At 43.8% G+C, this 26,418-nt stretch overlaps 1 protein-coding gene across 1 annotated transcript in view; it reads right to left on the reverse strand.

The window, feature by feature from the left end:
• Positions 1-1,024: 1,024 nt before the first annotated feature.
• The window catches only part of ITGAL (integrin subunit alpha L), a 430,397-nt gene continuing 405,003 nt past the window's right edge, over positions 1,025-26,418 (reverse strand). The window contains exons 29-30 of the mRNA XM_030209478.1: positions 2,810-2,920; positions 1,025-2,158 (exon numbers count right to left, since the gene is read on the reverse strand). Coding sequence (XP_030065338.1) covers positions 2,027-2,158; positions 2,810-2,920 — 243 coding nt within the window. The 3' untranslated portion in view covers positions 1,025-2,026. The remainder of the gene's footprint in view (positions 2,159-2,809; positions 2,921-26,418) is intronic.

Here is a 26,418-nt window from a genome sequence, read left to right on the forward strand (position 1 = left end):
AGGATGTTATAATGCCGTTATATCGCTCCATGGTGCGACTGCACCTTGAGTATTGTTTTCAATTCTGGTCGCCGCATCTCAAGAAAGATATAGTGGAATAGGAAAAGGTACAGCGAAGGGCGACTAAAATGATAGCGGGGATGGGACGACTTCCCTATGAAGAAAGACTAAGGAGGCTAGGGCTTTTCAGCTTGGAGAAGAGACGGCTGAGGGGAGACATGATAGAGGTATATAAAATAATGAGTGGAGTGGAACAGGTGGATGTGAAGCGTCTGTTCACGCTTTCCAAAAATACTAGGACTAGGGGGCATGCGATGAAACTACAGTGTAGTAAATTTAAAACAAATCGGAGAAAATGTTTCTTTACCCAACGCGTAATTAAACTCTGGAATTCGTTGCTGGAGAACGTGGTGAAGGCGGTTAGCTTGGCAGAGTTTAAAAAGGGGTTAGACAGTTTCCTAAAGGACAAGTCCATAAACCGTTACTAAATGGACTTGGGAAAAATCCACAATTCCGGGAATAACATGTATAGAATGTTTGTACGTTTGGGAAGCTTGCCAGGTGCCCTTGGCCTGGATTGGCCGCTGTCGTGGACAGGATGCTGGGCTTGATGGACCCTTGGTCTTTTCCCAGTATGGCATTACTTATGTGCTTATGTGTTTGAAAATGCTATGGACGTCTTGTAATTTGGACGTCCCTTTTTTGGTCCATTTTCAAAGAAAAGACGTCCAAATGCAAGACGAGGAGTGGCTTGATGGTTAGTTGTCTATCTTTTTCAAAAATTACCTGTTCAGAATTTGGACGTTTTTGTAAGACGTCCAAATTCTGATTTAGATGTTCTATCGAAAATGCCCCTCCATACCTCTCATAAACAATTTTTTTTAGGGATCCTCAGAATTACAGCATACTCTAAGCACAATCATTTTTCTCAGTGCTAGAGATGCCTTTCCTCACTGGTCTCAACTTTTTATATGAAAAACATCTTCTTCTGACATTTTTAATAACTTCAGCTGCATAAACATAAAAAAAATACTTATCTTGAACTGCTATTCAGCACTCTGCTCAAAATGGTTTTAATTGTTTTTATATATAATTATAGACCCCTCATAAGATCTATCCGAATCTTGCCAGGTCGGGTCTTGTTTCTAATAAAATCTTGTTTGGATGAACTCTTGCCCAATCTTCTTTCCCTGGATTGTTGCTGCTGTTGTTATGCCGTTTGCTTCTATTCTGCAGTGGGTGGCTCCTGTTTGTTTTCATCTTCTAAATAACAATGGTCAGCTTTTTTAGACATGGATGTCTCTTCCCCTTCTGTGATCGGAGTTGGATGTCTATATTTTGACCCTTTCTAAACACCCCCCCAGACCATGCCCCCTTGCCATATGGACATACAGCAGTGTAAGACATCCTTTACATAACTGTAATTTGGACGTTCATGCAATATGGACATCTAAATGCCAGTTTTTCACACGTCCATAACAAGAATAGAGCTTGTACAATAACCACCACAATATGTAAAATCTTGTCATAGCATCTGTAGTTTGCCACCATTCTCTGGCATGACACAGTCAATGAATAACCTCTTCTTGATTTCCTCTATTGCTCTTCTGTGACATCCTGACTGCCGAGACAGGCCAGCTGCCCTGATTCCAGACACAAGTTTCAATCTTCTGTTTAAAATACACTAATACACATTTTCCTACTCAGTTCCATTAATTAAAATAAAAAACAATCGTCTCATATAATTGTTTTCAGTGGATATGTACCTAACATTGATTAAAGTCACTAAATTAAACCTATAGAGGACAAACCTCTGCAAGAGTTTGACCTTTAAAAAAGAAATTCTAGCAAAAACCATAACGCCCCCCCATAAAAAACAAACAATAAAACCTCTGCTATGATATAAAAAGTGGTCCATTAATGCTGGAATTTTCTGTTTGGAAAGAATTAAACCACTCTCATGGGAAGCTGAAAGCCAGTCTCTTCCCGTCTTTAACAGTCTGCAGAGGAAGGAATATGGTGATCTTTATTCACTGACTGCTGGTTCATTGAGAGGCTGATGAGAGTCTTTCTCCTGCTCTTCCCCTTCCATGGGACTCTGCTCTTGATCCTCTGTGATTTCCATCTTGTCTTTATAAGAGCGTTTGAAGAACCCACACTGAAAAAGAAAATGGAAATGAAGAGTATGCTAAGATCAGATTCAATACAAGTCTTGGGTTGTAATCTCAGCTTGGGCTCCAGTCCCTGAGGCTGAAGTGTTGCTGACATTTAAGAAGATTTGGACTCTGTTCTTGGCTTGAGCTCCAACTTTTCATCTCATGCTCCTGCAGTTAAGCTAGCAGTGCTGAAAATGTTTATGAGACCTGGACTTCACTCTTGGTTTGGTCTCCAGCAGTGCCATAGCGAGGGTGCCTGACACCCGGGGCGGGTCGCCGCTGCGCACCCCCCCCAGGTGCAGGGCACGGCGCCCCCACCCCCTCCAGAGCGCACCCCCCTCCGAAATGCACCCTACCTTGCGGCGGGGGGGCAGGCGGGAGGGCCGATCCGCCCCCAGTGCACGTCACTGGGAGCTGCGTCGGCTCTACTGCTTCCCTGCTTTCTCTGCCCCGGAACAGGAAGTAACCTGTTCCGGGGCAGAAAAGAGCAGAGAACCAGCGAGCCGACCCCCCCCCCCCAGCGCGTGCACCCGGGGCGGACCGCCCCATCGCCCCCCCCTTCCTAAGCCACTGGTCTCCAGATCCTTAGTCTATAAATGCTACAGAGATTAAGCGACATAGCTTCCATTACTTCTAGAAAACAGAGCTCTTACCTTGTACAGGGCTATGCCAATGAGAAGTACAAGCACTAGACCTCCTGCACTGCTGCCAATGATAATGTAAAGGAGGTTCTCAGGCTCAAACAGATCCACCTGGGTTATAGCCTGCAAACACAAAAATCAGAAGAGGAACATAAAAGAAACTACAATAGATGGAGAGGTCAAACACAAATCCTATAGCAGGAGGTTTAGATATATTGAAAGTGATACCTCACATTTGTTGTTAGCTTCTGTTGGACTATCCTCTGATATTTTCATTCCTTGAGAAATCAACTAGTACATCTAGGGGCACTTTCACAAAGCCACGTGGAGGGGCATAATCGAACGTCGCTGGCGCTACAGCTGGCCGGAACCATATTATCGAAAAAGATGGCCAGCCATCTTTTTTTTTCGATAATACGGTTTAGCCCGGCCAAATGCCGTGGAGTTCACTGGGTTTGAGATGGCCGGGTTTGTTTTTCAGCGATAATGGAAACTTATGTCGGCCATCTCAAACCCCGGCCAAATTCAAGGCATTTGGCCATGGGATGAGCCAGCATTTTTAGTGCACTGGCCCCCCTGACATGCCAGGACACCAACCAGCCACCCTAGGGGTCACTGCGGTAGACTTCAGAGAAGCTCCCACGTGCATAGCTCCCTTACTTTGGGAGCTGAGCCCCCCCAAACCCTCCCCCCCCAAACCCACTACCCACAAATGTACTGCACCCACTAAAATTGTTCTAGGGACCTGCATACAGCCTCTAGGACTTATTGCTGCTGTATAACTTTGGCACACCAGTTCACACCTGAAGACTAATCTCTCTGAAAAAGTCCTTTCTTGAAATAACCACGTTTACTCACAGTTAACTGCAGATCAGAGGTTGTGCCCCACTGGCAAAGAGTCCCCTGGTACTAAGATTAGCAGTAGGTCAGAGCTGGCACAATGGTGTACAATGCCCTCTTTCAGCACCATTCAAGGTAAGAACTACGTTCTCTAACGTGGGTAACACAGAAAAGGGAACTAAAACTGGCTTACAAAAATGGCCACTACCGCATGGACTACAACAGGAAACAAAACAGGGCACAGTCTGACCCAGTTAGCAGGGGGGAAAAGCACCATGGGAGTAGAGCGCAGTACCCTACACCCACCACAATGCATTGCTAATGTGACTCTGCAGGGCACCTAACAGAAAAGGTGTCACACTCACCCGAGAGCCACATCGCAACCAGGGAAAGGCTGTCGGAGGATACAACACATTCTGCTGTCATGGAGGTGGGTACGGCATTTGAGGCTGGCATACAGACTGGCAAAAAAGGTTTTTAGTTTTATTTTTTTAGTTTGGAAGGGGATTGGTGACCACTGGGGGAGTATGGGGAGGTCATACCCCATTCCCTCCAGTGGTCATCTGGTCAGTTGCGGCACCTTTTTGAGGCTTGGTTGTGAAAATAAAAGGACCAAGTAAAGCCGGCGAAATACTGCTTAACGCCGCTTTTTTTTTCCATTATCGGCGAAAGCCATGCCCATGTCCCGCCTTCGCTAATCTACCAACCCGCCCCCTTGAACTTTCGCTGGCGAAGCGACGGGAAAGCGGCGATGCTGTCAAAATGCCGCTTTCGATTATACCGATTTTGCCGCTTTTAAGAAATCACCGGCCATCTCCCGATTTGTGTCGGAAGATGTCCGGCGATCACTTTCGATTATAAGCTGGATAGGTGCCCATGCGTGTCCAATGCGTGCCAAGTCAGAGTTACTGCCCGGATACCGTATGGCTCGTGCGGTAATTTCATTTTTTACGGCATCAGCTATGCACACCAGAAAATATATTTTATTTTCTGGTGCGCAGAAAATTCGGGCGGTAACTCCAACTTGAAGCGCGTAGGTGATTACCGCACGGTTAACACGAGAGACCTTACTTCTAAGTCAATGGCTGGCGGTCATGTCTCAGACCCAAAATGGACGCGTGACAGTTTTTATTTTGCCACACGCCCATTTTCATCAACATTTTTTAAAAAAGGCATTTTTTGCAGGTGCGCTGAGAAATGGATCTGCGTGCGCCCAAAATTAAATTAAAATTAAATTATGCACCAAAAAAAAATCAAAATTATGCAAAAGTAAATACTTGTATTTTTCACACAACACATTAAATACCAACTACTAAATAAATTAAAACCCTGCATATTAGAATCTAAGAGTAACAAATAGGAAGTTCATGTTAATATTTTGGCAGCAGGTTGGATGAGATGCATGGGTGGATGGTAGGCTGGTGCTAGAGAAGTGAACATGAGGAATGTCTAAAGGGGTATAGTTGGTTCTCCACAGGTAAGCAAGGGAGATGTATGTAGGCACACTGAATAGTGATGTCATCCAGCTGAACCTGTGTATGGAGCTCTCCTGTAGCTCAAGAAAGTCTCCCTCCTTGGTCAATCTTTTCCTGTGACCTGAGAGGCACAACTTTTATCTCTCCTCAGAGAAAGCACACAAAAAACTTTAAATTTCACCAGCACTTTGTCAAAAAGCAGCAGAGCGTCTCAGGTGCAAGATGCTCAGGTGACTGCAAACCTCCAAATCAGTGGCCCATTGGACCAAGTACCTGTACCCATGGGAACCACAAGCCACACTAAAACTCTCTCTTCTTGCCAAGACCCCACCCTGATATTGTCATTGGGAGCAAGTTCAGACTACAAAAACCAGCTTCAAAGGCACCAGCATGCCACACCAACCACGAGAAATGCCAACAGTACTCGGCATGCTTTCCTGGGAGGTAATCAGCTGGTATCAAATTTCACTTCAGTGTTGCCTGCCTCTAATGGCTCCCACAGGAGACAGCAAACTGCCCCTGTATCCACAGCAACGGAATCTATAACCCAAAGGTATTCCCCTTACACTGCCCAGCTTCTAGCAGAGCATGGAGACATAGTAACATATAGTAACATAGTAGATGATGGCAGAAAAAGACCTGCACGGTCCATCCAGTCTGCCCAACAAGACAAACTCATGTGTATACCTTACCTTGATTTGTACCTGCCTTATTCAGGGCACAGACCGTACAAGTCTGCCCAGCAGTACTTCCCGCCTCCCAACCACCAGTCACGCCTCCCATCACTGGCTCTGGCACAGACCGTATAAGTCTGCCCTCCATTATCCTCGCCTCCCAACCACCAACCCCTCTTCCCCCCACCTGCTCCGCAACCCAATTTCGGCTAAGCTTCTGAGGATCCATTCCTTCTGCACAGGATTCCTTTATGCATATCCCACGCATGTTTGAATTCCGTTACCGTTTTCATCTCCACCACCTCCAGCGGGAGGGCATTCCAAGCATCCACCACCCTCTCCGTGAAAAAATACTTCCTGACATCTTTCCTGAGTCTGCCCCCCTTCAATCTCATTTCATGTCCTCTCATTCTACCGTCTTCCCATCTCCGGAAAAGATTTGTTTGCGGATTAATACCTTTCAAATATTTGAACGTCTGTATCATATCACCCCTGTTCCTCCTTTCCTCCAGGGTACACATGTTCAGGTCAGCAAGTCTCTCTTCATACGTCTTGGAACGCAAATCCTGTACCATTCTCGTAGCTTTTCTTTGCACCGCTTCCATTTTTTAACATCCTTTGCAAGGTACGGCCTCCAAAACTGAACACAATACTCCAGGTGGGGCTTCACCAACGACTTGTACAGGGGCATCAACACTTCCTTTCTTCTGCTGATCACACCTCTCTCTATACAGCCTAGCAACCTTCTCACTACAGCCACAGCCTTGTCACACTGTTTCGTCACCTTCAGATCCTCAGATACTATCACCCCAAGATCCCTCTCCCCCTCAGTACCTATCAGACTCTCACCGCCTAACACATAAGTCTCTCTTGGGTTTCTACTCCCTAAGTGCATCACTTTGCACTACTCACCTTTCCCTCCTCCGAGCGAACTCCATTTACCACCACCCTCTGTCGACTGTCCGTCAACCAGTTCCTAATCCAGTTCACCACTTTGGGACCTATCTTCAGCCCATCGAGTTTATTTAAGAGCCTCTTGTGGGGAACCGTGTCAAAAGCTTTGTCACACTGTTTCGTCACCTTCAGATCCTCAGATACTATCACCCCAAGATCCCTCTCCCCCTCAGTACCTATCAGACTCTCACCGCCTAACACATAAGTCTCTCTTGGGTTTCTACTCCCTAAGTGCATCACTTTGCATTTCTTCGCATTGAATTTTAATTGCCAAACCTTAGACCATTCTTCTAGCTTCCTCAGATCCTTTTTCATGCTTTCCACTCCCTCCCGGGTGTCCACTCTGTTGCAAATCTTAGTACCATCCGCAAATAGGCAAACTTTACCTTCTAACCCTTCGGCAATGTCACTCACAAATATATTGAACAGAACCGATCCCTGAGGCACTCCACTACTCACCTTTCCCTCCTCCGAGCGAACTCCATTTACCACCACCCTCTGTTGACTGTCCGTCAACCAGTTCCTAATCCAGTTCACCACTTTGGGACCTATCTTCAGCCCATCGAGTTTATTTAAGAGCCTCTTGTGGGGAACCGTGTCAAAAGCTTTGCTAAAATCTAAGTAGATTACGTCTATAGCACGTCGATGATTCAGTTCTCCAGTTACCCAATCAAAGAATTTAATGAGATTCGTTTGGTACGATTTTCCTCTGGTAAAACCATGTTGTCTCGGATCTTGCAACTTATTGGCTTCCAGGAAATTCACTATCCTTTCCTTCAGCATCACTTCCATTACTTTTCCAAAAGTCAGAATAGGCAGCATGCAGAGTTATTCAAAGTTGGACTCTAAACTCACGTAAGCCATCCATCTTAAAGCAGACTACAGTGAGAACAAAAGGCACAAGAAAAAAAAATCCAAACATTTAAATGGAGATAGAAATATACCAAAAGACCATTTTCTCCACAGCAGGAGATTCCTTCTGAACCTCCTCAAAAGTGCATCAGGTCTGAAGTACTGAGCAAGCAGATGCCATTGCTCTCCACTTAGCATCCATTACCAACAGCAATAGTTCTACCTAGTGGTCAGGAAGTCACTCACAGTAATGTGCTGCTGCTCCTTCAGAAATTTATCCAGGATATTTCACTGTTTCTTCAAAGTACTAATGTGATAGGGGATTCACACAGTGTTCCACAATCCTACTTTCTATAGTCTTCTTTGCTTCAATCGCCTCACATTTCTCCTAGGACTCTCCAGCCCAAGAGGTTTTGGGCCTTCCTGATTCAGATGATGCCCACTCCTTCCATAGCCTCATATATTCTTGAAGCTGTGAAAATGTGGAAGAAGAGAGCCCTTTAAATCCAGAAGTTCAGCCACCGGACCCTTTAATTATTTCACCAGAGGAGCATCTAGAAGACTATTCATATTCAAAATTTCTCTTGAAAATCTCAAAGGTGTTGCAGTTTGGTCCTTCACAGGCAGCCAGTAAAAAGGCCAACTTCTAAGGCATTCTACAGTTGCTTAGTGATTTAAAGGAAGCCATTGCCCTCCCATTGCACCAAGTTCTGCAAGATTTCGAGCTAAACACTCCTCCCTCCCTCCCAGTCCCATCCTATCTTATCTAATTTATCTAGGAATCTTCACGATATTGACCCTTCATCTCTATCCTCCCATGTTTCAAACCTCCTCTCTACTGTGGCACCATCCACGTCTGTCAACGAGGCTGTTTCTTCTTACAACAATACTCTACACTCTGCCTTAGACACTCTTGCACCTTTGATGACCCGCCCTATAAGGCGTACAAAACCCCAACCTTGGCTGATTTTTAATATCCGCTACCAACATTCCTGTACCCGCTCCGCTGAACGCCTCTGGCGGAAATCTCAGGCCCTTGCTGATTTCTTACACTTTAAGTTCATGCTGACCTCCTTCCAATCTGCTCTTTTACGCACCAAACAGGATTATTATATCCAACTGACCAACTCTCTTGGCTCTAACCCTCGACTTCTCTTCACCACATTGAACTCTCTCCTCAAGGTGCCCCCTCCCCCAACTCCCCCTTCATTATCTCCTCAGACCCTTGCTGAATTCTTTCACGACAAGGTTCAAAAGATAAACCTTGAATTCTCTACCTCGCCACCTCTCCCTCCACTAGTCTGTTCCCCTCTCTCTCCTTCCCCTCATTCCTTTTCCTCCTTTCCTGAAGTTACTATAGAGGAAACTACACTTCTCCTTTCTTCCTCAAAATGTACCACCTGTTTCTCTGATTCAATTCCAACCCACCTTCTTAATGCCATCTCACCTGCTCTTATTCCTTTTATCTGTCACATTCTCAACCTCTCACTTTCCACTGCAACTGTCCCTACTGCTGTGGTCACACCTCTCCTTAAGAAGCCTTCCCTCGACCCTACTTGTCCCTCTAATTACTGACCCATCTCCATCCTCCCTTTTCTCTCCAAATTACTTGAGCGTGCTGTTCACCACTGCTGCCTTGATTTTCTCTCCTCACATGCTATTCTTGACCCACTACAATCTGGTTTTCGCCCTCTCCACTCAACTGAAACTGCGCTTACTAAAGTCTCCAATGACCTATTACTGGCTAAATCCAGAGGTCTCTATTCCATCCTCATTCTTCTTGATCTTTTCGCTGCTTTTGACACTGTCGATCACAGCATACTCCTCGATACCCTGTCCTCACTTGGATTCCAGGGCTCTGTCCTTTCCTGGTTCTCTTCCTACCTCTCCCTCCGCACCTTTAGTGCTCACTCTGGTGGATCCTCTTCTACTTCTATCCCTCTGCCTGTCGGCGTACCTCAGGGTTCTGTTCTTGGTCCCCGCCTCTTTTCTATCTACACTTCTTCCCTTGGTTCATTAATCTCATCCCATGGCTTTTCCTACCATCTCTATGCTGATGACTCCCAAATCTACCTTTCTACCCCTGATATCTCACCTTGCATCCAAATTAAACATGACCAAAACCGAGCTTCTCATTTTCCCCCACAAACCCACCTCCCCACTCCCCTGTTTTCTATTTCTGTTGATGGCTCTCTCATTCTCCCTGTCTCCTCAGCTCGAAACCTTGGGGTCATCTTTGACTCTTTTCTCTTCTTCTCTGCTCATATCCAGCAGATCGCCAAGACCTGTCATTTCTTTCTTTACAACATCCGTAAAATCCGCCCCTTTCTTTCCGAGCACTCTACCAAAACCCTCATCCACACCCTTGTCAACTCTCATTTAGACTACTGCAATCTGCTTCTTGCTGGCCTCCCACTTCGTCACCTCTCCAGTCGGTTCAAAACTCTGCTGCCCGTCTCGTCTTCCGCCAGGGTCGCTTTACTCATACTACCCCTCTCCTCAAGACCCTTCACTGGCTCCCTATCCGTTTTCGCATCCTGTTCAAACTTCTTCTACTAACCTATAAATGTACTCACTCTACTGCTCCCCAGTATCTCTCCACACTCGTCCTTCCCTACACCCCCTTCCCGTGCACTCCGCTCCATGGATAAATCCTTCTTATCTGTTGCTTCTCCACTACTGCCAACTCCAGACTTCGCGCCTTCTGTCTCGCTGCACCCTACGCCTGGAATAAACTTCCTGAGCCCCTATGTCTTGCCCCATCCTTGGCCACTTTAAATCTAGACTGAAAGCCCACCTCTTTAACATTGCTTTTGACTCGTAACCACTTGTAACCACTCGCCTCCACCTACCTTCCTCTCCTCCTTCCTGTACACATTAATTGATTTGATTTGCTTACTTTATTTTTTGTCTATTAGATTGTAAGCTCTTTGAGCAGGGACTGTCTTTCTTCTATGTTTGTGCAGCACTGCGTACGCCTTGTAGCGCTATAGAAATGCTAAATAGTAGTAGTAGTAGTAAACACCTGGAAAATTTCAATCCCAATTCTGAAGGGATCCAGATGTCTTGAGCTCAAATACATAGTTCTTTCAGCACCAGGTTATGACCAGCCACAATAACCTCATCAACCTGTGGTAATCCAAAGCATTTTTAATAAATCTAAACCCTCAAAGCCTTATGTGCAGATACCAGCAGTAAAGGACCAGAAAATCAAAGATACTGTAGGAAAGAAAGTCTACCAAGTAACAATGCTGAAAATGAAAGTTCTGGCACATCAGTTGCAAATTTTACACTACCATCACTCACTCCTTCAGTAGATGGGAGAAGTCCTAACTGCACCATTCAAACGGCTGCAGGACCATATATCTAAATTACATTGTAACCTTCAAAAGTGTACTTATCATCTTATTCACACTACATACAATGCCTATGATATGGTTTCCTGCACAGCTGCAGTAGAGCAAGAAGAATGGCATAGCAGAGAGTCTCTGAACTCTTCAAGGAGCACCTAGACGATGCTCCTGGCCTAAGGGACAACATTTTTGCAGACAAGGTTAAGGATGTGATGTCTTAAGGTTAAGGACAGTTGTTCTGGGGATCACGTGATGTGTTGAAGAAAGCGGAGGTGGTACAGCTCTCCTCCTAGGCCGAACCCTCCCCGCCGACTAGAACGATTGAAGTTACACTCCAAACGAATAAAAATTCAAAACGCGAAGATTGCGCGAGTGCATGGACAACTTTGTTACTTGCCTTGATTCGAAGATGCCGCCGAAAACTGTAAAGAAAGATGCGGACAGGCCTTGCACGGCGGAAAATAAGATGGCGATAGATCCGCCGACAGAAATGCCTGCTACGTTGTTCATCACGCCGCAACTGGAACAAATAACTGCGGCGGTGAAACAAGCGTTGGACCCACAGCTACAGCAACTTTCTAGCCAACTAAAAGCAGTGGAAAGTTTGCTGGCTGACACGACGAGATGAACAGGGGACCTTGAACAACGAGTGTCCACAATAGAAGATGAAGGGACCGGAACAGCAAAGCAGCGTAAAGAATTAAGGAGCCTCGTGCACAAGCAAGCGCAACAACTGGACGATCTTGAAAATCGATCAAGACGAGGTAACCTGCGAATATTAGGAATACCTGAGAGGGTATTTGATCGTGCGCTGCCTTCGATACTAGAAAAATGGCTACAGGCGGAATTCGCGCTGTCGGATGGAATGGGCCCGATTTGCCTCGAGCGCGCACACCACGTGGGAAGGAAGCCTGAACATAACCAGAGACCTAGAATGGTAATGATTAAAATCCACAATTTTGTGCACAAAGTAGAAATACTAAGGGGCGCAAGCCTAAAATGAGATACCCTGACCTTTGAGGGCTCACCTGTTAGAATTCACCAGGACTACTCCCTTGCTTTACAAGAACGGAGACGGGCATACGGTCAGATCTGCAATATGCCGATACAGGCAGACAAGAAATTCATGTTAATATACCCAGCCACTCTACAAGTCAACCATCAAGGTAAATGGCATGTTTTAACAACCCCCAAAGAAGCACAGGACTGGGTGAATACAATTCCTCGCCCACAACAGAGCAAGGACAGCCAGCAAGAAGCCACAGAAACCTGAGGCTGGTCCCAATCAGCATGGCCAAGAGTCTCTAAATTGGAGGTACTGGATAAATATTGCAATTAAGAAATGGCGGGGGGGATGGGGGAGGCCCACATCATTGATCTTCCCATTTCTCACTTTAGACAGGTGGGAATAGGTTGGGGTTTAGGGATGGGCAGGGGGGTAGAAGAGTGTTGGGGGGGAAGGGGAAGGGAGCAAAATCATAGAGGGAGGGTTAATAAGGGTAGATTTCAATTAGTGACCATGACACTGTTAATATATATAGTTCAAAGAATTATAATAGGTATCTGTATAAATATATATAAAAACGTGCAAAGGAAGATCATTCAAAGGAAAACATGCATCATGCGTATAGAAAACACCTTTATACTCACGCGTCTTCAAGAGCGTCCCAGAAGTGGAACCTAAAACATAAATTACTAATTGGCGGAAAGCCCTATGCTTTTGCCGCAGGTTAAATAAACAGACAATTGAAAGTTACAAAGGTGAAAAGTGTAAGAAAATAGAGCAGAAGGTGTTTAGTGTCAGCTATTATATATTTATACTACTCTATCCCAAATTAATAAATACTACTCCCCAGAGTGTGCTTCTAAAGGCGTAAAGAAACCCAGTTTCCCAGCCTACCAAGAACTATTCCGTATACATGGCAGAGCCCCCAAAAAGGGACCTTGCAAACACTCCCAAAAAGGACTCAAGAAACCAGCGAATAAGGTGTCATGAGTCGAAGAGCAGCGGTCCAATGGGTTTTCGCTGACTAGTGAACTTCTCGTGTGCGTTTGAACTTCTCGTGTGCGTCTAATCACCCCAAAGGACCTGTAGTTTGAGAACTTCTCATGTACAACAACCCACTCAAAATTTTGTGGTTAGGAAACATCTCGTATATGACTAACCAAACTACAACATTGGAAAGTTAGGAAACTTCTCGTGTAAAAGCTAACCATCCAAAAATATTGAATGCCCACCTTAGTACGGACACCCGATCGGCATAGCACACTGCAGTCCAGAACTCCTGGACTCAAGCGATCCGCCAGTCTCAGCCTCCCCAGTAGCTGGGATTACAGGCACGCGCCACCGCGCCCGGCTTTCCAATTCAATAACACAACATATCAGTGGACCCGTCTCCCTCAGGGATTTACTGACAGTCCTACAGTTTTTTCCCAGACCTTAGCCGCACACATACAAGAATTCAAACAGTACAGATATAGCCTCCCACCACAAACTTCCATTGTTCAGTATGTAGACGACATGCTCATCACCTGCCCCGATTTTGACACATGTGTTCAGGTCACCTGTGACTTTCTTGGCTTTCTTGCTACGAAAGGTTACAAGGTTAACAGAAAGAAATTAAAAGTTGCTCAGACACATGTTACCTTTCTTGGCCATCACATTGGCCCCCGTCAGAAGGGCCTAGGTCCCGACACTTTGCAACATGTCTCCTCCTTGCGTTTGCCCACCACCATTTCTGATCTCAGAGGTGTCCTTGGCATGTAAAATTTTTGTCGCCTGTGGATACCAAATTATTCAGCCCGAACTCAACCCTTTTATATGAAACTACAAGGCAAACAGAAAGCAAAACATGAACCCGTTCTTTTTACACCTCAAGAAACAGCTGATCTTATGGCCCTTGTAAAGGATGTTATGCTTTCCTCACCATTGGCAACCATTGATGTCTCTCAGGATGTGCACCTTTGGGTCGTGCATACTGAGAATACCTGGTCTTGCCTGATCACTCAAGAACATGATGACCTTGCTTGTGGTTATCTCTCGGGTACTTTTTCACCTGTCGAAAGAGCTTTTGCTACTTGTGAGAAAGGCCTTGTTGCCGCCAGCACAGCTGTTACAAAACTATACAGCTACATTCCTCACCTTCCGGTGATTCTTCACACATCCCATGATGTTAAATATCTGTTGGATAAACAGATCAGTCACATGACTGTCTGCCGATTACAAAAGTATCAAGTGCTCTTGTTCAGTGTAGTGCACTCTATTCACCCATTAACTTTAACTGATCTTCAACGCCTGGATCCATTACTCACTGTAACAGAGACAGCACAAAATGCTATTTTTCCCCATGAGTGCACTACCCGATTATCTGTTCCTGAATCACTCCATCTACATTCAGAAATCTTGCAAAGTGGCGAGGTTTGGTTTACAGATGGTTCTCAGCAAAACGGAGTTGCCGGTTTTGCCGCCCTCCGTTATACACCAGAAGAAGATATTCTGGAGCCTATACAATTCAGGTTACCTGATTCATTCACAGCCCAAACTGCAGAACTTGCAGCAGTTCTGTATGTTATACTATTTAAAGCACTACACTCAGATTTGAGCATTGTCACCGACTCAGACTATGTATTCACTTCCTTGCATTCCCATGTTCGCAAATGGAACCAGAGGGGTATGATCTCCTCTATCGGGCAACCCCTAAGTCACTTACCTTTGTGGACTGCACTTTTTGAAGCACTGGAGAAGCGCCATCAAAAAGGCCTTCGCACCAGTATCTCCTGGATTAAAGCACATCAGGAGACAGTTTTCTCTTTCGCCATTAATGGTAACCATGCTGCAGATGAACTAGCCCGTGAAGTCACTTCCTTTTCCAATCTTCCTACTATATCCACTTGCGATGTTACACTTCCTGTACTCGCGTCCGAAGCGCTTCCCTTTGAGACGCCCCCTTCTACTCCCACGGATTCATCACCCTCTAAATCCTCCTCCCCTGACATCCCACCTGCTTTCAACACTCCTCCTGTCATCACCTCCTTGCAATCTCCTGAATCTGAGCCCCCGGTAACGTCCCCTCCCTCCGAATCCTTAATCTCAGACTTCTCTACTACCCTCACTTCCTCCCTTTCACAAGCAGAACTCACTTTGTGGAAGCAGGCAGGATGTTTCCTAAATCCGAATGGAATTTGGACCCATCCCAATGGGCAATTATGTATTTCACAGCATGTTTTATCTCTTCTTTTGCATGCCCTCCACTACCCCTTACATTTAAATGCTACTACACTGTATGATCAATTGTCTTCCAGATTATGGGCTCCCCAAATGATGCCCATGTGTCACACCGTAGTTCATAATTGTTACAAATTACTCGGCATTACTCACAGAACTGTCTGTGTTTACAAACCCACCAGTAATGGTCTGGTTGAACGATACAATGGATTGCTCAAAACAAAAATGCGTCAGCTTATGGCAATGGGATAAAGAATTGGCTAGATGCCCTTCCTTTGGCACTATTATCTCTCCGTGCCACTCCATCCTCTTCCCTTAAACTGACGCCGTTCCAATTATGTACAGGTCGCCAGATGCGACTCATACCTGGCAATCCAGACACTCAAGTACCCGATCAATACTCAGTATATTGGGATATCTTGCAAACTATTGTAAGTTCTCTGTCCTCAATTCCACAGGCCATTTCGGACAGAAGAGGGGATTGTGATGCCGATAGATCCCCCCCTTATAAAGTGGGAGATCTGGTGCACCGGCGTTACTACACGCACAAGACCTGGCGAGATCCGATCTACGTTGGGCCCTTCAAGATAGAAGCCCTGTCAGCCACAGCTGCAAAGCTGGAGGACCACACATCCTGGGTCCATCTGAAAGATATACGAGCTTATCCAAATACCCCATCAGGTCTCCTGGATATTCCATTGATGTTCCCACGAACCCAATCTCCACCGCCATTGTTTCCAGCACATCAGTCACTGGAGAGACCAGTCCCAGTACGAACCCCATCACCACCGCCCCTGAGCCCGAGACCACCGACCCCGCACCCAACACTTTTGAATCATCTTGATCAACTTGACCAAAGACTTAACCACCTTATCCCCTCTCCTGAATCACACCTCCTTGATCTGGCTGACATTATTATCCAAGCCTTCGCAGAATCTCCAGAGTCACCATCTGAACAACCACCTGTATCTGAACCAGTATTTGAGTTGCCTTCTTCACCTCCACCTCCCACAGTTCCTGTTCATCCACTTCCCTATGTGGATCTTCGCATCCGCCTCATCAGAATCCGTAATCTGGCAGACGATCTCCTCCAAGTCCGCAACCTAGCAGGACAGTTGACCCCGGAAGACCGAGAGTCCATTGTATTTCCCACAGTAAACATTTTGCACAGCAACACCTGTGAGCTGCTCGATATTCTACATCGGTACTTCCCGAATCAAGCCAGATAAATGCCACAGCAAATTCCGCCGCTGTGCACTTCAGAAGAACCTATCCCCTTACAGACTGTTTCTCTACATAAGTGTGACTCTGAACAGGTATCTGATACAAATTCCCATTGGTCCAAAGACTTGGATGACAATTATCTGGAAGCCGACACCATTTCTGATGACAAGGTCGGAACCAGCGCTCGTCCAAGTGTTGCCTCTGCTGTAACGGTGTTACATCAATACACCCTCTTCTTCTGCTTCCCATCTGCCAGACTGTTTGCTGTTGGACTCGTGTGCATGATCATACTGTGTATAGGTTTGGTTTTGCTTTTCACTACCTTGTTTACCTATACTGCTGCCAGTGATCTTTGGATCACCCTTACTGCCTTTCCCACTGGCAACGTTACCTTGCCAGCCGGAAACGCTACGGTACTTGCAACTACTTCTGTACTTGCAATTACCCCAACAGTACTTGCAACTACTTCTGTACTTGCATCTGCTCCTGCTCCACTACCTACTACAGTAGCCAACACAAAGCTCCAACAGAACATCACATTCCCACGCCTGGTTGGATATAGCCCCCCCCAGACGATCTCAAAGATCAGCCTCGCTGCCACCAGTCATCCCACCCCCTGGGCAGACACATCTGCCACGACAGACTTTTCAACTGGCAATCCTCCAGATCCTATTGAAACCTCTGCAACTACTCCTTTCCTCACTGATCCTCCTGTTTTGTATTCTACAACTGTTCCCAATCCTATCAGTAGCTCGGTCCATATTGTCCCCAATCGTACAACTATTTTTGGGGATAATATTGCCTTGCTTGAATTACAACCCACCCCTCCTCTTTATTCTCTGTCTCCTGCTAGTGACGCTCCTCCTCCCACACATACTACTTTAGCCACACCAGTCACCACTGTCCCAGCCACTCGTCCTCCCAGATAGCTCAAGTGATCATCAATATATGTCCCAGAATTTACCAGACACTTCGCCTTCTCCATCTGATCCTCCCCCACCGTCGCCTTTAAATTTAGGTGCACACTTGATCCCTGAAACCCCAGAAAGAGAATTACTGTATCCTCATTGGGACCCTGCTCCAGAAGACGATCCCAATTGGGACCCCTTTACCCGATACCACACGCTGTGTGAAACGTTGTTTGACAGTTGGACATTAGGTCCTAGCCGTACGGTTACACATACTCAGGTATTGTTTGGAGGAATCTTAGGCTTACAAATTGAACAAACAGACGACCTCCTAATCAGACCACAAACTAGTGAAGTTGTAGACTTTTGGGTAATTACATACGCTGTATTGGGCACTGACTGGATTCCCTTCCTGTTCATCAGAAAAGTTGGATTGGGACCTTTGGAAGTATATGGTATTTTCGAAATCCCAGATCCAACTGAAATAGGGGCTATTAGAATTTACCCCCCATACCCAAATACCTGTTGCTAAACCCTTGGGATAATTTTGTCACTGTCCTTAATCAGTAGCCGTTACTCACCCTTCATACAATTACAGTGCCTCATTATGAAAACTACCAACATGAACTGCGTAGCTCTCCTGTTGTGTGTGCTCACCACACCCATGATACATGGAACACAGCACCTAGAAAATTTTCGGGAACACCTTACAACCACTTATGATATAACATTACCCACTTCCAAGGACACAACCACAATCACCCTTGATGTGTGTGCTTACACAATGTGTGGGGAACATCCTGTGCAGCAATATTTGTCAGCTTTTGAAGTATACCTGTGTCCCTTCCCCAATTGTGGAAGTTGGGCACAAGTATGGTGGTATACAGGTTCATGGGTTCCCTACTCAGGTACTGAGATTCCAGATCTAAAAAGGAGCATTTCCATCATGAAATTGCGAGTCACTGGCCTCTGCCAAATGACCAAATGTAATCCAGTGGCTATCACTTTTAGAGGAGTGACGGATGTTACATACAGAACTTATTCCATAGGAATTGATGCCACAGGTAGAGATCCCATAGGAAACTTCAAGGTTGTCCCACCCCCCGCTGTACCAGAAAAGAATGAAACTAATCCCTTAATGCCAACAACAATCCCAGAAATAAAAATCCCTTACCAGATTGTACGAATTAATGATTCTAAAGATTTAATAGCACTAGAAACAGGATTTGGAGAGACAAACCTATGGCTCGAATGGGCCCATTATACTACAAAGAGTTTGAATGTCTCTAATTGTTATTTTTGTTCCCATGCCAGAGCAGAACCAACATTAGTTCCTTTCCCGTTAGACCTCCACAATGATCCAGATGGATTTTGGTGTATGTTGCAGTTATTGCAGGTTAAAGATGACATAAATCAGTCTTGTCTACATCTTGACGAGCACCACCCCTACTTACCTCCTCGGATGAGGATTCCACCTGCATTCAGGATTCCAAATCCTGCTACCAAATATCATACATGTCTGGAACGATATGGGGTGAAACAGACACGGTTTTTAGGAAACTTAACCAATTGTAACACAACCTTAGGAAATGGGACTCTGAAAAATCTGACCCTAACACGGTTCTCACAAGCTAGAGCAGACATATGGTGGTACTGTGGAACCCGCACTATTCGCCATACACTTCCTAACAACTGGACAGGCAGATGTGCCCTAGTCAAATTGGTCATTCCAATCATTATAGCATCCTTGCCTCCTCCTCATAGCAGCTCTTCCTCACGAGTGAAGAGAAATGCAATGCCTGGATCTTTTGATGATCGGGTCTATATAGATACTATTGGAGTTCCAAGAGGGGTTCCTGATGAGTTTAAAGCCAGAAACCAGATAGCCGCAGGATTTGAATCAGTTTTCTTTTGGTGGGCGACTATCAATAAGAATCTGGACTGGATCAACTATATATATTACAACCAGCAGAGATTTGTGAACTACACTAGGGATGCAGTTCAAGGAATTGCAACACAATTAGACGCCACTAGCCGGATGACGTTGGAAAATAGATTAGTTCTTGACCAGCTTCTAGCAGCGGATGGCGGGGTGTGCCAAAAGATAGGTACCCAGTGTTGCACCTTTATCCCCAACAATACAGCTCCAGATGGATCAATTACCAGAGCTTTAGAAGGCTTAACCTCACTGTCGCAAGAATTGGCAGAGAACTCTGGCGTTGATACATCCTGGACAGGTTGGATGGATAGAGCTTTTGGTAAATGGAAAACATTTATCATCTCAGCAGCCACGACAATAATCATAGTGGTGGCAATTTTTGTTTTAGTAGGATGTTGCATAATCCCTTGTGCTAGAGGCTTAGTAGAACGCTTAATTGAAACCGCAATAATGAAAAGGACCACAGCAGGACAATATGCCCTGTACGAAAATCTCCTTCCTAACACCACAGGAGATAACACATTGGACTATCTCTCTCTGAGAAGGACCAATCGCTATGCAACTGTTAGAGACACAGAGATGTCTGCAACTGTATAATCAGATAATAGCACAGGGGGGATAGAATGTAACCATATAAAGCTATATAAGATGATATGATCAAGTGTGCAAATCTATGCAAATGTATAATTAAGATATAATCAGTATATAACCAAAGAATTTTTGATTGATAGTAATGTATATATAATCACATAGATAAGATTAAGACAAAACATGCATTCTTAAAGGTTGAAGCAAAATAATAAAATTGTACCAGTTGATCTTAAGACGCAGACAATTTGATGGCCTCCTAGAATACCTTCTGGAATGGATGGTACCAAGGTACGTTAACCCTGGTGTCACCCTATGGGATAGGGTGAAGAGGGGAATGTTAATATATGGCCTAGCTTTAAGGCTACCACTGGAATATTGCTGGCCAGAGCTATGCAGCCTAAAAACAACTGAAAAAGTACTGACCAGGCCAAACAACAAGTAAATGATGTAATATTTGAAGAATCTGCAAAAAGCAGGTCTGAACAATGAGTTCTGCCACAAATTGGTACAATTTTTAATTCAAATATAGCACCTGTAATGAAAGATCAGATGAATAAAATGGAGCTTATTAGTTTTGGTATACAATGATACAGAGGTAATACAGAGTTCATGAGAAAGGTATGAAAAGTATTGCAGCCGGAAGATGTGAAACTGTTATCTCAACGCTTCCCAAAACATGTTGATAATTAGCAGTAGCTGAGAACGGAAGGAGGTGGGCACATCAGATAGCAGATCACATGGGAAAGTATGATCTCAGGAAGTTGAGACATATTAGGAGCTAGGTATCTCACCATTCACTTCTATGGAGAAGATAGAGTATAAAAGAGGGGAGAGTTTGGCTCAGTTTGAGAGTCTCTTCTCCAAGGCTTCAGTCAGACGGCGAAGCCCTGTGCGGTTGAAACCAGAATCTGATGTCTGTATTTGTACCAATTTGAAGACTTGTCTTTGGGTAAGAAATAAAATGTATCTATTTATCTAAACCTATCTCTGTCTCTATTTTTATAGATTCTGTCTTCTCTTTACCTAACATTTAGCCTACAAGGTAGATCATATACAAGTGACACTCAGTCTTTGCAGAAACTTAGACAGATGTTTAATAAGATTTATGTGGGAACATAAATGGTCCAGAATATACCTAGATCTAGAAAAACAGAAAGCAGTAGTTATGGGAATTAGTTTTCAATTACGGCTCCTAATGCCACCCCAGAACAGACCCCCTTATGATTGGGTGACAATGGAGGTTAGAGAAACTATACAGAACCTGATATATGAAATAGGTACTATTAGTCCCCCGTGTGAAGGAGTCAGATAGAGGTCTAGCAGAGGGGAAATTAAAACAACACATATCTTACTTAGGAGATCCTTGCATACTCCAGGAGGAACGGGGATGGGAGATACACCACATAGAGCCTTAGGTGAGGCTGGGCACCTGAGGCAGATAAGGCAAGGCACTTGGCAATGTAGCAGTTTCCAGTTTAAAGCACATTAAAACAATCCGATTTGCTTCCTGGAATGTGTTGGAATGTATTGTATTTTACATGCATTGCCTGTCACCTATTATTTCTCTGTGATTACTCTGTGACCTCTGATGTGAATTACTTAGAGAGGTCACACAGCTATGCAACTTCCTGTGGGGGTTAGACACAGTAGATGCAGCAGATGCAGCACATGGAGCACATGGAGCTCATGATCTCTCCTAACCTGAGAGGATCTATGGTGGTGTGAGCATCCATTACCATCTAAGCACATGGAAGGAGCTGATAAGACAAATGTATAGTAATATGTAAATATAAGCCTGTCTGATTATAATCTAACTACAAACTGTGAGTAAACAGATGTTTTGTTACTTCAACTTTAAAGTGACTCAGCAGTGAATTATTCAGGGGTGAATGAGAGAGAGATGAAGAAAGAAATTAACATTTCTAAAGCTGAAGCTGTGTGTACTAAAATCTGCTAATTATTTACTACAAATAATCCAACAAAAGGGTTATGGGCCCAGGGTCCAGGAATTGAAAAAGAAGAGAAATATTACCAGGCAGAAAAAAAGGCCACATTTTTCTCTTAAGTTTTAAAGGAAAGATTCAGTCTGTCTCTCTCTCTCCCCCCACACAGCAGACAGAAGGCTAAGAAAATGGCTGAGGGAAGAAATTCACCATTGTTCTATTCTCTCAAGGTGCCTAAATTAACTGAGTTTAATTATCGGCAGTGGGAATTAAGATTCATATGTCTCCTTCGAGCAAAAAGATTAAATATATGCTTAGATCAAGACAGAACAGCTGAAAATATGGCTGAATGGGACAATGCAAACTATTATGTGAAGTGCATGCTTTTGGAAGCTCTCTCAGAGAAACAAGCCATATTAGTGGAGGGAAAAGATACACCAAAGGACATTTTATATAAACTGAGAACTATGTATGCAACTACATATGCAAAGCAGCAACCAATTTGGTTGGCAGAGTTGAATGAAACCAAATTAAGGGATAAAAGTAAATGTAATGATCACATTATGCATCTTATGTCTTCATTTCAAAAGTTAGAACTTTCAGGAATTCCCATGTGTGATGCATTGAAAAGAGCATTTCTTTTTACCTCACTATCAAAGAAGTTTGATGTTTTTAGGTCTGTAAATGAGGCCATTGAAGGGCAATCTTTTGAACAGGCAACATCAAAACTAAGGCAGGAATGCATAATAAATGATTCTGAGGAGATGTGTTCTCAAAGCAAGTCAGAGAGAAATGAAACAAATTTCTTGGCAAAGAACAGAGGAAGGCGGAGCTATGGGAAAACTCCACCCAAGGGCAAGCTGATTTGCTACTCATGTGGAAAGGAGGGACATGTATCTAAATGGTGTAAGGAAACACAAAACACTCCCTCTAGCTCACCTAAGCCAATGGAACTAAAGAATTTTCAAACCAGGAAATGTATGAAGGACAAAGATAAACACAAGGGCTTTCTAATGGCAGAAAAATCTTTGACTATGGTAAATAATAATTCAAATGAAAGTACTTGGATTTTGGATTCGGGGAGCACATGCCATTTAACCAATTGTAAGAATTTCTTTCAGGAAATGTGTCCAGAAGAAGGAATTCTTAAAACTGCAAACGCAGGGACTGCTAAGATCCAAGCAAAAGGTATTGGATTCTTAAAATGCAAAGTGTCTAATGAAGTTAAAGAAATTCCTGTAAGTGATGTCTTGTATATTCCCCAAGCAGTTTGTAATATGCTTAGTGTATCTACATTAGATAAGAAGGGATTTGTGATTCATTTTGAAAACAGTAAGTGCACAATCTCTAAAAATGATGAAGTGTATGCTGAAGCTTTTATGCATAATGATGTTTATAAACTGAGCATTTCAGGTGAAGCCTCACATATGGCGCAAGTAAGGAAGAATGATGGTAAATGTAGTCTGGAAATCTGGCACCGCCGCCTGGGACATCGTGATTCTAAGGTGATCCAGGATCTTTACAGTAAGCAACTAGCCACTGGCATTCAGATAAGTGCAGATGCTGGTAAAATGGAGAAATGCATAGACTGTGTTACTCAAAAAGGTGTGAGACCCTCATTTCCTGCATACACAGGAAATAGGAGTAATAAAGTGCTGGACTTAATACACAGTGACTTATGTGGACCGTTTAATATCCCATCATTGGGAAATAACAGATTTGTGCTAATATTCTTGGATGATTTCTCTAGATACTGTGTGGCCTATTTGCTGAAAGAAAAAAGTCAAGTCACAGACATGCTGAAGAAATACGTAGCCATGGTGAGCAATAAATTTGAAAGAAAACCAAAGGTTCTTCAGACCGACAATGGTGGTGAGTTCACTTCACAAAGCATGCGCACATTTCTAGAACAAGAAGGCATTCAGCATATCACAACAGTAGCTTATACACCAGAGCAAAATTCTGTTGCAGAGAGAAAATTTAGGTCAATTGTGGAAATGACCAGATGTATGCTGTCAGATAGCAATCTCCCTAAAAGACTATGGGGGGAAGCCATTCTCACAGCAGTGTACCTACAAAACAGAATGCCAACTAAAGGCGCTGAGCGCACACCACATGAGACATGGCATGGTAGGAAGCCAAACCTGTCACACATAAGAACATTTGGAAGTACAGCATATGCTCATGAACCAAAGCAAAGAAGGCATAAGCTGGATTCCACAACAGAAAGGGGCATTTTAGTTGGCTATGCTCCAGGACACAAAGGATATAGAATTTTGAATCTGAAAACTGGCATTGTTGGCATAAGACATGTTACATATTTTGATGAAAACAAAAGGGTTGATAAAGGCTGGATTATCCCAGATGAGCCTTATCATCCAGAATATGAAACTAGAACCATAATAGACATGCCAGTGTATATAAATGCCATACCAAGGCAGATGTCTGAAAGCAACTCATCTGTATCTAACGAGGAACAGACAGAGGAAGCAGACACAGAAAGGATCATTGAAGAAGACAGTACAGTTGGAGAAGGGGAATCAATTGGAGAAGAACTCTCAGATTTTGAGGATGCGGAAAGGTCAGACCAACCTGTTGTCAGACGCTCATCCAGGGAAAACAAAGGTGTTCCACCCCCAAGACTGTCTTACCTAACAAAGTCAGCAGAAGCTCAAGAGCCCTTAACATGGGATGAGATTGAGAAAATGTCAGCAGAAGAAGCTGCTGAATGGCATAAAGCTGCACAAGAAGAAATTGATGCATTGGATAAAAATAATACTTGGATTCTTACAAAATTACCTCCTGGCAAGAAAGCTATAGGATGCAAATGGGTATTCAAGTTAAAAAGGAATGCACAAGGAAAAGTGGAAAGGTATAAAGCCAGATTAGTGGCAAAGGGATATCTTCAAAAATATGGAGAAGATTTTGATGAAGTGTTTGCACCTGTAGTGAAACACACGACAATAAGAACACTTCTGAGCATTGCAGTCTCAAAAGGCATGCAAGTCAAACACATTGATGTGAAAACAGCGTTTCTTCATGGAGATATAACTGAAGACTTGTACATGGAACAACCAACAGGTTTCATAAATACAAAACAAAGACAGCTAGTGTGTAAATTAAACAAAGGTCTTTATGGATTAAAGCAAAGTGCAAAATGTTGGAATGAAAAATTGCATGAAATATTGACAAATTTAGGATTTAAGCAAGGTGAAGCAGATAAATGCTTGTACACTAGGTGCACAAATGGACAATATGCATACATTTTAGCTTTTGTTGATGATCTGCTCATTGCAAGCAAAAGTGAGCAAGAGTACAAGGGCATTGTAAAGTGTTTAAACCACAATGTTGAGATAAAAGAACTGGGTAATGTGTCATACTATCTTGGTATAGAAATTGAGAAACAAAATGATGGTTCTTATCTTCTAAGCCAGAAGCAGAAAATAAATGAGCTTATTGAAAGTTTAGGTATGCAAGATGCCCAAGTTGTAAGCACTCCCATGATCACTGATTTTCTGAAGGATGAAACAGTAAGAGAACCTTTACCAGATAACATCCAATATAGATCAGCCATAGGTAAGCTTTTATATCTAGCTACCACATACAGGGCTGATATAGCAAATGCAGTAGGAATTTTGAGCAGAAGGGTCAGCTCACCTACCAAATCAGATTGGACTGCAGTTAAAAGGATGGTAAGGTATTTAAAGGGTACCATTGATTGTAAATTAAAGATTTCAGCCAATAGTAATCCAAAACTAATATGTTACTGTGATTCAGATTGGGCAGGGGATCATTCTGATTATAAATCCACAAGTGGATATGTGTTTATGTATGGAAATGTACAAATTTCATGGGCCAGTCATAAACAAAGTATTGTGAGTTTGTCTTCTACAGAAGCTGAATATGTGGCCGTATCGGAAGCGTGCAGAGAACTGATGTGGATTGAAAAACTTTTGCTGGATTTTGGTATAGCTGAACAGAGACCAATCCAGATAATGGAAGATAATCAGAGCTGCATCCGACTGTCACAGAATGACAAGGTTCAGTCACGCACCAAGCACATCGCAACGAAATACCACAACGTGCGAGAGTTGGTGAAAGAAGGGGTCATCAGTCTACACTATTGTCACACCAGTGAGATGACAGCTGACATCATGACCAAACCGTTACCCAGAGAACATTTTGAGGATCTGCGTATAAAGCTTGGACTTTGTATGAATAAATAATTGCATGACAGTTATGCATGAGAAGGGGTTTGTTGGAATGTATTGTATTTTACATGCATTGCCTGTCACCTATTATTTCTCTGTGATTACTCTGTGACCTCTGATGTGAATTACTTAGAGAGGTCACACAGCTATGCAACTTCCTGTGGGGGTTAGACACAGTAGATGCAGCAGATGCAGCACATGGAGCACATGGAGCTCATGATCTCTCCTAACCTGAGAGGATCTATGGTGGTGTGAGCATCCATTACCATCTAAGCACATGGAAGGAGCTGATAAGACAAATGTATAGTAATATGTAAATATAAGCCTGTCTGATTATAATCTAACTACAAACTGTGAGTAAACAGATGTTTTGTTACTTCAACTTTAAAGTGACTCAGCAGTGAATTATTCAGGGGTGAATGAGAGAGAGAT

This window comes from Microcaecilia unicolor, chromosome 7 (genome assembly GCF_901765095.1).
Source record: "Microcaecilia unicolor chromosome 7, aMicUni1.1, whole genome shotgun sequence".
Taxonomy (NCBI): domain Eukaryota; kingdom Metazoa; phylum Chordata; class Amphibia; order Gymnophiona; family Siphonopidae; genus Microcaecilia; species Microcaecilia unicolor.